The following is a 12,422-nucleotide window of genomic DNA, read 5'->3' as shown; positions in this document are numbered from 1 at the left end:
CTAGTTACCCTTCATCTTCTACAATACTGAATATTGAGGAGCTGTAGGATTCAGTTGTTCCTTTGGGAATCTCATTAGTTTTATTGATTTCAAGTACCATCTATTAAATTAGAGTCCCAAATGCACATTTCTAATGTGGACTGCTACCCTAACCTCCAAAATCCAACTGTCTACTCCATATATTCCTATGAATGTCGAATAGGCATGTCAAACTCAATGAATCCAAAACTGAATTTCTAATATTTCCTGCCAAACCTGCTCTTCAAAGAAAAATTTTTACCGCTGCAGAAAATGCAACCAATAATATTCTACTTAGTCTAGCTAAAACCTAGCAACATCCTTAACTTCTACCTTCCTTCCGCACCCACATGTACTTCATCATCAGCTTTGGTCAGGTGAATTTTCAATGTTCATGCTGCTATGGACAGAATTGTGCCTCCCAGAATTCATATGTTCAAGTCCTAATCCAAAACTGATGATATTTGGAGATAAAGTTTTAGGATATAATTTGGTTTAGATGAAGTCATATAGGTCAGTCTCTCATAATGGGATGAGTGCCAGACAAGAAGAAGAACAGACAGCAGGGGTATCATTGTGCCATGTGAAAACACAAAAGAAGGTAGCTGTTTGCAAGGAAGACAGCCTTCACCAGAATCCAACAATGCTGGCACCCTAATCTCAGATTTCCAGGCTCCAGAACTGTGAGAAATAAATTTTTGTTGGTTAAGTCACTCAGTTTCTGAGATTTTGTTATGGCAGCCTGAGCCCATCTAAGACATATACTAAATTTCACTTTCCCACTATCTTATTTGCTACTACACTGGCCCAAGTCTACATCATTTTTTCATCTGAATTATTGCTCATGACTGGTATTCCTGCTTCAGCATTTCACTACTCTCCCTTCTCTTAACCTAGATTCTTTTCTCAACAGATAAGCCAGAGTGATCCCCTAAAATGTAAGCTGTGTCATGTCTTGTACATTATCTTATTTGATCTTTTTAACAATCTTGAACTCTTCTCAGAGCTCTCTAAACATTTTCCATTTAACTCCAAGTAAAACTGAGAATTCTTTCACTGGTCAACAAAACTCAGCACGACCTTCCCACCTATATTCCCTCTCGGTTTCCTGCTTCCCTGAGCCCTCTCATCACTCCTACTGCAGACACAGTGGCCCTTTTGCTGTTTCCTGAACACACCAGGCATGCTCCCACCTTAAGGCCTTTGCATTTACTATTTCATCTGCCAGGAACATTTGTCTATAGCTGTCTGCGTGGTTTACCCCTTCACTTCTTTTGGGTCTCTTCTGAAATTCATCTTCTAAATAAACCCGTTGAGAATCACTCTCCACAACTAAATTCCCTTTCTCCCCATTCTATTCTCTGCTTTATTTTCTTTCCATAGCAAGTGTCACCCCTAATATACTATAATATTTGTTTTATAACTTTTCTGTTTCTGATAAAACTCAAGTTCCATCAGCCTCTGTTTCACCCACTGTTGTGTTCACAATATCTGTAATAGTGCCCAATCCAAAATAGATTGTAAATAATGATCCATTAAATTAAAAGTCCTTGCTTTTCTCAAGAGAGTCATAGAAACAGAGAGTTTGAACAATCTCAAGACGACTTTGAGTTAGCAAAAGTGGCGAAAAATAAGTTTCAGAAGGAGGGAAAAGCATGAACAAAAGCATAGACGGGAGAAGCATTTTGGTGATATCAGAGAAAAAACATAAATCAAATGTAGGTTGGGGAATGGTAGCTTATTAGAGAAGCTTGTGGGGAGCAGAGCATGAAGAACAGTGTATAGTAAACTATAAGACTGGATTTTAACTTGCAAGTCATAGGAGCCATCAGAATAAAGGCATGAGCAGGGGAAGGAATAGAGTTGGTTGGAGGCAGAATAAATTGTATCCACAAAAAATGATTAGGAAACTAATGTAGCAATTCATATAAAAAGGGATAAGTACTGAGAACATGGATCAGGATATCCATCTGAGAAATATTAAAGTAGATACTACAGGTTTTTCTGATAGAAGGGGTGTGAGAATAAGTGACATGGAATATTTAGAAAAGTTTCTAAAATAACTGGACAGATGGTAGTACAGTTTAGTGAAATGGAAAACAGAGCAGGGTAAATAAATTTGGAGGAAAAGATAATGTATTTAGCTATGAACATGTTAAATTACAGATATATGTGGGTCATCCAAACAATGATGCCCAATAGGGGTTTGATATATGTTCTGTAAGTCATCAGAGTCAGGTGGACTGGATATATATTTATGAGTCATCATTGTGTAATTGGCTGATGAAACTGGCTGTTGACTGACATGCTTTTGGAGATCATAAGATATGCTTCGAAAGTTGTGTCACTGCTCTGCCCCAGCCTAACTCACAAATGCCACAAATAAATAGTGGTGTGCAGATGAATGTTTGATAATCAGTTATCCAGGGAATAGAAAGTCTGATTTGTTGTGTTATATGTGGTGTATATATTCCCACCATGACCAATCAAAAGCTACCAGTATGACCTCATTGTACGTGGGGCTGGGAAGAGATACACACAGTTGACTCTCACTATTTGGTACAAGCTAGCCCATGGAAAGCTTTCTAGTTTTTGAAGCTGCTCTTGGAGATATGATAGATATAGCCAGAAATGCTAGCTTTGGGAATTGCCTCTGAAGGACTGCTATCATCCTGGAACAGGCAGTGATTTTGCAGTCTTGAAAGTGAAGAGATTTGGAATTACATAGTGGAGGTGACAGCCATTGGCTAGATGATTTGGTTGGGATGTTACTTGATTTCAACATGAATAAGTGATTGAAGCAGCTGACTTTAGGGTTCCTTCCAGCCTGTTTTAATACAGTGACTCTATTTTTGATATTTTATGTAGACTCTTCAGCACTATTACCAGTCCAGATATTTTGCTAACCTTGATAGCAAAAGTAAATTAAAAAAAAATAAAAAGAATAACATAATGCAATAAGATAAGAATAAAAGAAAATGGCATACTTTTTTTTGCTGAGTGATTTTGAATTACCTAAATGAATTTTTATTTATGCTGTCTATAAACACTCAAATTTATTGCTTTTTCACTTATGTTTACATAACTTTTTTTCTTCAGTGATTTGGCTCCTAATCCTACTTCATCTATTTCAGATATTCTATTACTTCAAATGTAATAATGCATTTATTTAGTTTTTAAATATTCTGTTTAATTACAAATGTGCTTGCCATTTGTTAGGGCAATTTATGATATGAACATTTTTGTATTAAAGAAAATTTATTCCTTGAGAGTCTATTCTATGTAATATACTAGAATTGTGGCATTTGTGCTTAAAATTTTAAAGTTAATTATATAAATATGTTTAAGAAAGTAATATGAAAACTGTTTGACAATAAAGATTGCATTATTGTCTCTATGCTAAAGAGTTTCATTTATTATTTTCTAGCTACGGATCTTCTTTTCTCAAAAACGGTATTTGGGAATGCAGTTCCATTTGCCACAGCGGGAGATTGCTACTGTGCTGTCAAATGCCCACAGGTATTTCATATTTCCTTGATCACTTTTCTTTCATTACGAAAAAAATATAACTTCTCTTTATGCATTTTTTATCAGAATATTGCAAGAAACATAAGTAAGTAGAAATGCAAAACTTCATATATGCACTTTGTTTCAAAAGTTATAGATACCCTTTGGAGGGAAAGCGTCGTTGCCAATTTTGGGTTTGTTTAAAAGTTGTAACAACAATTTTAAACAGATTCTATTTCTTCTTCCATTATATGTTATCAGTTTCTTCATCTTTCTGTTCAGTCCATGGAAATGAATACATATTTGTTAAAAGACAAAGGAACAGGTCACAAGCATGTGACTTTCATAGGCTTCTGCTGACATCAGTTCTATTAGATTCCTGGCTCTGTAACATCCCCCAAATGACAATCTATTATCAGTAAAATGTATATTGAATACATTTTTATATTTTTAGTCTTGTTTTTATCCTTTATTTCCAGAGTTCTCTTCACACACTCTTATGTCATTTCCATGATTTCCAATATAAAGCATGTTTCCTAGAAGAAAATTTACTCTCACATTTTTAACTAGAGATTTTACATAGATACTGAAAACAACATTTTTATGATAAGATGAAGAATTGTAAGCTAGATGAATATAGTACTTTTAGGTGACTCATTGCTAATTGAATACATGAATCAAATCTACTACTTAAGATAAATGGTAATTACTACCTTGATGTCATTTTGAAGATAAGTAGTTAATAGTTTGCTATAAGCCTCTCTTCTTAGACTGTTCCTTTTATAATTTTCATCATATGACATTGAAATTGTGTTTATATCAGGAAGAGAGGGTATTTTCTGTTAGAGAACTTAAAGGAGATCAAGAGACACTAGAACTACAGGCTAAAATGAGTAAGAATAAATCTATGCATCTTAACCTAGGTCCAGAAACTCAAACAGAATGTGGTAATTTTTTTTTTTTTTTTTTTTTTTTTTTGAGACGGAGTTTCGCTCTTGTTACCCAGGCTGGAGTGCAATGGCGCGATCTCGGCTCACCGCAACCTCCGCCTCCTGGGTTCAGGCAATTCTCCTGCCTCAGCCTCCTGAGTAGCTGGGATTACAGGAACGTGCAACCATGCCCAGCTAATTTTTTGTATTTTAAGTAGAGACGGGGTTTCACTATGTTGACCAGGATGGTCTCGATCTCTTGACCTCGTGATCCACCCGCCTCGGCCTCCCAAAGTGCTGGGATTACAGGCTTGAGCCACCGCACCCAGCCAGAATGTGGTAATGTTACATGAAAAAGACATAGGTGTTTCATTCACCCAGCACAAGTTCAGTATGACTCCTTTAGAACAGGGAGTGATTTACAAGCAACCTAATGTAATCGTAAGGTTCCAAAACCAAGTAGGAAGACTGAAGGATTTATTTTCATTTGACAATGGAACCTTATAATTATTTTACAAATTATCTCAGTAAAAGATCATTTTTAATCTATTTAGGAGCTTGGGTAACAAGAGCAAAACTCCGTCTCAAAGAAAAAAAAAAAAAACATTACCACATTCTGTTTGAGTTTCTGGACCTAGGTTAAGATGCATAGATTTATTCTTACTCATTTTAGCCTGTAGTTCTAGTGTCTCTTGATCTCCCTTAAGTTCTCTAACAGAAAATACCGTCTCTTCCTGATATAAACACAACTTCAATGTCATATGATGAAAATTATAAAAGGAACAGTCTAAGAAGAGAGGCTTATAGCAAACTATTAACTACTTATCTTCAAAATGACATCAAGGTAGTAATTACCATTTATCTTAAGTAGTAGATTTGATTCATGTATTCAATTAGCAATGACTCACTGTGTGTGTGTGTGTGTGTGTGTGTGTCTGTGTTTCTGTCTCCATTCCAGAGCAGCAAATCTTTTTTCCTCTGGTAGCATGTTACTTAGAACCATGGATGAAGCCCAGCACTCCTGAAAACACAATCCATGTATGGTTGAAGAAATTTTTCTTGATGATGAGTGGGAGGGTGGTGATTGAAACCAGCTCATTTCCCATTGACCACTGTGACCAGATCTCTCAGGTTAGAAGCAAAGTGAGAATTCGAACCAGGCACATTCATGTTGACATCAATCCAGTCAAGCTCTCGTTAAGCCATTGAAGTGTCACATTGGGCCTGGGGGAGGCGGTGCACCCTGTGGAATTACACGTCCGAAGATTTGGATTTGATTTCCAGCCCTCTGCCAGTCAGTCTGCCAGGCACTTTCAAGTGACAAGCCTTAGGCGAGTCCCTTTCTGTCTCTGTTTCCCGATTCCTTCACAGGGATTTTTGTGGGCCTTAAGGCCCACTGGGAAAAGATCCCTCTTCCAGCTCAGTGCCTGCTTTCTTGATTTTATTTGTCAATCTGGACTTGAATACACCTATGGTTTTGGATTGACTCTATTACCTCTCCTAGAAATTAACACACAAAACTGACAGTTGATTGACAAGATGAGAAGCAGTTTTCCAGAATTCATATAGAACTTAATCCTTTCTTACTAAAAGAATGCTCAACTCAAGGGGACACAGATCACTCGTTTTGACTTCATGAGCTATGGCACGTAGAGAAAACTTTTTGAAAATACACAGCTAAAGCTGTCCGTGCTTTGAATGCTAGACAAGTTTTTCAGAATACACAGCTAAAGCGGGGACCGTTTTAGCTGTGTATTTTGAAAAAGTTGTGTGCTCTTCAAAGAGAAAGCTACTTTTGCTGTGACTTTGGGTTCGAGGGGAAATGGGAGTCCTTTTCAGTCAGCAGGGACGACACCTGAGTCCTTTGCAGTCCTCTTGTCTGCCTCTGAGGGTAAAATGAGAGTGGTCGCTGTCATCATGAGCCATGTCTGAAAGAATTATTCACATTTCCTACAAGAATAGACGGGCGAAATAGCGAAAGGTGTGTCTTCCTTTGGAGCATGGACGGGTTCAAAGCCCACCTCATACCACTAAGTATGTGGCTGAACACTAACAGTTGTGTGTGAGGCCTGTGTTTGTGTTTTTTTTGTGTCACTGTGTGTATGTGTGTTTGTGTGTGTGTGTGTGTGTCTGTGTGTCTGTCTCCATTCCTGAGCAGCAGATCTTTTTTCCTCTTTTAGCATGTTATTCAGAATCGTGGATGAAGCCCAGCACTCCTGAAAACACAATCCATGTATGGTTGAAGGAATTTTTCTTGATGATGAGTGAGAGGGTGGTGATTGAAACCGGCCCATTTCCCATTGACCACTGAGGCCACATCTCTCAGGTGAGAAGGAAAGTGAGAATTTGAACCAGGCACATTCTCCTTAGAGACAAGGGGCCAAAGACAGGTCCGATGGAATCTAATGTCTTTTCATGTTGACATCAATCCAGTCAAGCTCTCGTTAAGCCATTGAAGTGTCACATTGAGCCTGGGGGAGGCGGTGCACCCTGTGCAATTACTGGTCCGAAGATTAATATATCAACATGTATGAGATATTTTGTTAACAACATATATATATATATATATATATATATATATATATATATATATATTTTGAGATGCAGTCTTTCTTGTTCTGCAACCCAGGTTGGAGTGCAATGGCACGATACTGGCTCATTGCACCCTCTACCTTCCATGTTTAAGCGATTCTCCTGCTTCAGCCTCCCAAGCAGCTGGGATTACAGGTGCCTACCAGCACGCGTGGCTAATTTTTTGTATTTTTAGTAGAGACGGGTTTCGCCATGTTGGCCAGGGTGGTGTGGAACTGTGACCTCAGATTATTTACCCGTCTAAGCCTTCAAAAGTTGTGGGATGACAGGTATGAGCCACCATGTCCAGCCTACTATCAGTATATTTGCTTCGGTTAGGTATCTGTTCAGATATTTACCCAGTTTTAAAATCACGTATGTGTTTTGTCATTATCTTCTCGCATCTCTCTTTTCTTTTTGTTCTCTGCATACAGTTTTGCACAGTAGAATACTTAGTTTTATGAAGTCCGTTATCAATATTTTCATGAATTGGCATTTGATGTTTTATGTTACTAGTCAACACCAAACTCAACATCATATAGATTTTCTTTTAGATTTTTTATAGTTTTGCATTTAAAATTACAGTTTCTGGACTATTTTGAGTAGGTTTTTGTTTTTCTTAATTTGTGTATATATTCATTTGATTCTATATGGCTTCCAAAGTCTTCCATCACCGTCTTTGGGAAGGAATGGCTACAGTGGGCTTCATTTTGGTTGGAATTTCTAAAATTATTACATTGAGTAAACTCAATATTGAATTTTATAGTTATTTCAGGACAGCCAGGCGGGGGTGCACGTCTGCTGCGAAACTGAGCAAAAGTATCTGTGCTGAGCTCTGGTGCCACCAGAGGGCGCACGAACCCACCCCTGACCAACTTCCCTCTGAGGTGCCAGAAGACTTCCTTGGGGCAGCACGATGGTGGTGTCAACTAAGTCTTGTTCATTGGTGAGTAAAAAGCTTCCTTTCCACGGCCCTGAGTGCAGAGAAGAGAGTCTTTAGAGTACTCAGCAAAGGAAGAAATTCATCTAGAAAAATGAAATCCCCAAATCCCATCATTACGACTACATCCTGATATCATTGTCAATATCCAGACACAGTGGCTGCTAAGATATGTTCTCACAGTGGCCTCTAATATAATAATCACACCGTGCCCTAACATTACTATGATATCCAGACCGTACCCTAACACCAACATAATATCCAATATCATATTCTAACGCTAATCTGATATCCCCACTGTTGCTTCTAATGCTAATGTAATACTATCCATATGGTTCCCTGATGTTAATGTAATATCTGCACTGTTCTCCAACAACAATATAATATGTACACCATGCCCTAACACTAATATCCACACTGTGCAGTAAAACTAATGTGTCCACACAGCAGCCTCTAATATTAATAAGTATAATAATATCTACTAAGTGGAGTTGGTTGACATTGAGGCTTCACAGCTTTGGATGAAGAGTAGCCTCTATAGTGGATTTTGGTGACGTCTCTGCTTTTCTGGCATAATATTGATATAGTTGTTTAAAAAAGTAATTTACTTTTTAATAATGTCATACTTCTAGGAAACTTCCAGTAGCAGTGCAAAATATAACCTGTTTCTTTTCTTAGAGTCCCCACCAGTTATTGCTGTACCAGATTTGCAACATCCCACAAAATACTCCGGTATATTTTATCCAAAGTGTGGAAACTCTCCTAGGTTACCACCGCATAACCCCTAGATCAAGAAATCAGCATGGTTCCTACATGATAATTCAGTTCACAAACTCATTTAACTTTTACCTCTTGCCCCGCTTGGGAGTATAATATGTTTTTTCATTCTGATCCAGTTTTCCTGACACTGTTTCCAAGACTTTCCTGCATATTTATGATCTTGACACATTTAAAGAGCATACAAGTTTTTGTTTGAACACCTGCTTTCAGGTCTTTGGGGCATATAGCTAGGAATGGAATCACTGAGTCATACGGTAAATCTACTTGCAACCGTTTGAAGAAACTTCAAATTAGTTCCAAGGGCTCATCCCTCACTTCTATCACATTCACGGAGAAGGCTTCCCTGATTACCTTATCCGCCACCACCACCGCACCACTGCTCATGCTAGTGCGCATTACACCCACATCTGATTTTGCTTTCCTTTCCTTTCCTTTCATTTTCTTTCTTCTTTCCTTTCCTTTCCTTTCTCTGGTGTTTTATTTTATAAGAACACCTTATTTTATAAGGACACTAATCTCATCAGGCCAGGGCCCAACCCTATGACTTCATTTAACTTGACTGACTTCCTTAGAGACCCCAATCTCTAAATACAGACACACTGTGGGGTTAGGACTTGGACATATGAATTTGTGGGAGATACCAACATTCTATCTGTAGCACATGAAAACTTTTCAGAAATGTTAAATCTTGGGATTTACCATGAAACTACTGTGTCAGAAACCCTAGGATTTGGTCTCAAATATCTCTTTCAATCAGGCTTTTCGGTGTGTCTGAGTTTGAGACCCAATAAGAGTCAATACAGGAAGTGGATGGAGGGGAGATGAAAGAAGTAGATTGTCAGCAGAACGTGGAGAACTTTGAGGCTCAAGAATGCAAAGGCTGCTCTTAGTCAGTGGGACACCTAGAAGGAGAGGAGCTAAATCATTTATTTTGCCGTCTGTTTGTTGAAGGAAGGGGAGGAAAGAAAGGAGAGAAGGAAAAAAGGACAGAATTAAGAGAAAGGGAAGAAGGGAGAAAGAGAGGGAGGGAATAAGAAAGGGACAGAAGAAGGCCTTTTGGAAAACAGTTTCCCATTTCCGGTGTTTACATTCTAAATACAGTAATGGAGAAATGGATAAATATGATATATATTATGAAAATCTATAGCTCATTCCAGGGTCAAGCCAGCAAAGGAGAAAGGGGAATCAGGGTAACTTGTAGATCTGTGCAACCTCCCACTGACAAAAATGTGGACGCTCAGATAGGAAGCTGATGTGAGGCACACATTCAGTTTGATTTATTTGTGCTGATGTTAACAGGAGGACATCTAAGTGACTGTGTTTACTAAGATAGAGATATAGTTAAGAGAGCAGTCAGTTCTGAAACTACCTTCAGAAGGTGATTACTGAATCTTGTGGATTCTCTGCAAGTTTGAGGAAGGGCACACAGTGAGAGAGGATAAATAAGGTCACAGAGAAAGCGACTGTTTCAAGGAAAGCAAAGACCCAGAATGAGGGTGAAGATGAGGGCAGGGTAAATCGCAAGGACATTGAAAATTTTTTGCCAGTTAGCACCTCAAAAGGCATCCCGGTCTGAGCTCTGCAGAAGGGACGTGTTTGCAACTCACTGTGAGTCCTCTGGGTGAATCACTGACTGAGCCTATGAACAGGACCAACTGGCCAAAACTGTGAATTGTGATGACCACCACTATAGTTAGGCTGAACCCTTGTTAAACAGGATAGTGGTTTTCAGTACCAGCGAAAAGAATTTTAAAATGTTGACCATTTATATTATTTAAGTAATGTGCTACCATTTATAGTCATTTATATGACATTAATATACCATTTATATCACATATGCCATTAAGTAAAATAAAGTCAACATTTATATTACTGAAGCAATGTGCTATAGAAACCCTAAAGGGGTTTCTATAACATTAAATTGATGGCTCTCTAGTGCAGTCCAGAATCACCTGTAGGGCTTGTTGGGCCACAGATTGCTGGTTTCCACTCAGAGTTTCTTATTCAGTAGGTCTGGGTGGGTTCTGAGAATCTGCATTTCTAATAAGTTCTCAGACACAACTGATGCTGCTGGTTCGGGAACCACAATATGAGAACTATGGTTAAGCCTCACGCCACAGCATTCCTATAGCAAGAGCCACCTTTGCTAATTCAGGGTAACTTGTTGGCTGCAAACTGTAACCATAGGCAACTTCTTTAGCAATATAAACCTCTAGATAAAAGAAACACTCAACAATCATAGTAGAAACATATGGTCAATGAAATATCTTTTTTCCAAATGGGAACATGTGTCTTACAGCCTCAAAAGAATATTTTCACCTAGACTGCACTAAAGTAACAAGATAAATCTGAAACTAAAACTTAAAACGGCCTTTATGAACAGAAACACTTTGACACCTCAGGTAAAGGGCTACATATTTCCCTCTCTATTTTCATATCTTAGCTTTAAGATGAAATGACATCGTCATTTTACTTATAATAGGAGAACCTATAAATAGGAGAACTTAAATAACATTGTCATTTGACTTAAAATAGGACAACCTAGAGACTTGATTCCTGCTTATTAGTGCAAACCCCAAAGGGGTTATTTCCAAACATTTTCAGTTTAGTTTTTGTTCATGTGTAATATAAATGATTTAAAAGCCAGGTTTCGGGGAAAGCTGCCATAAATGTGTTTAATAGCTGCTGCCTCAGCATCCATGTTCAGACCTGACCTAAGTTGTCTGAAGCCCAGTCTCACTGTATCCCCTCCGATCTGGGTAACCCTCCCCCTCCCTGAGTGGTCGTGATGTGGCCCATTTGTTCTTCATCCCGCTGAGTCAGAACCCACCCATCACACAGCTGCTGGTCATGATAAAACCTAATGGTCGACACCAGAGCCCTGTAAATAAGCCCAGCTCCACGTGTTCTCTTAAATCAGCAAAGCCACACCCTCACGAGAAAGCCCGAGAAGAAAGCTTCAGGCCCTCCCTCTGCTCTCTGGTTCCTCATGGCCTTCAGACTGCCCCTCGGGCTCCAGACGCTCCCCGAACTTCTCCAGGATGGGTAAGTTAGAGATTTCTTCTGCTCCTGTGTTTTGGTGTTGCCTCCTCCTCGTGCCTTACCTGACTGACACCCCAGAGCCTGCCTTTCCTCCTGGCCAGGGCTCCACTGGAGATGGGCTGGCTTCTGGCCTCCTTTAAAGAGAGACCTCAACCAAATTAGAGAGAAACCTAAATAAATAAATCACAACAGAAAGCTTGGTTTTTTACTTAAAATCCATGTTTATAACCTAAAATGTGTTTGTGCTAGATTTAGAACACACTAGGCCCGTTCTAGCTCTAAATTGCACTGCTATCTTGTAGTATGCAGTTATTCCTCATTTTATTTTCCACTTGAAGTCATTGTATTTCCTCAGTTTATAAACACCTTGAATTCTTTAGCTGAAAAGACAGGGTAACTTGATAGGGCATCCCCCTTAGGAACCATAACCCCCAATGCAGAACAAATTAAATGTGCAAAACTGTGAGCACCATGTCCTATGTTATTAAAGATAGAATATAATGCTGAAAGGCAAGAAAGTCTTTATGAAGAAGTTTAAAGGAGTAGAAGAATGGACAGATGAACTGGAAGTGGAAAGATCAGTTTTCCTTTCCTTTAGGAGTAAGCCCCTTTGGAAACTAGCTGGTAAATGTCAC

General features: G+C 38.7%; 1 protein-coding gene across 1 annotated transcript in view; it reads left to right on the top strand.

The window, feature by feature from the left end:
- Positions 1–6,703, top strand: part of ADAMTS20 (ADAM metallopeptidase with thrombospondin type 1 motif 20) — a 200,746-nt gene extending 194,043 nt beyond the window's left edge. The window contains 2 exon segments of the mRNA XM_074403153.1: positions 3,446–3,537; positions 6,635–6,703. Coding sequence (XP_074259254.1) covers positions 3,446–3,537; positions 6,635–6,658 — 116 coding nt within the window. The 3' untranslated portion in view covers positions 6,659–6,703.
- The last annotated feature ends 5,719 nt before the right edge of the window (positions 6,704–12,422 follow it).

This window comes from Saimiri boliviensis, chromosome 7 (assembly GCF_048565385.1).
Source record: "Saimiri boliviensis isolate mSaiBol1 chromosome 7, mSaiBol1.pri, whole genome shotgun sequence".
Taxonomy (NCBI): domain Eukaryota; kingdom Metazoa; phylum Chordata; class Mammalia; order Primates; family Cebidae; genus Saimiri; species Saimiri boliviensis.
The sequence above is the reverse complement of the archived record's forward strand: the minus strand, read 5'-3'. Positions and strand labels throughout refer to the sequence as shown.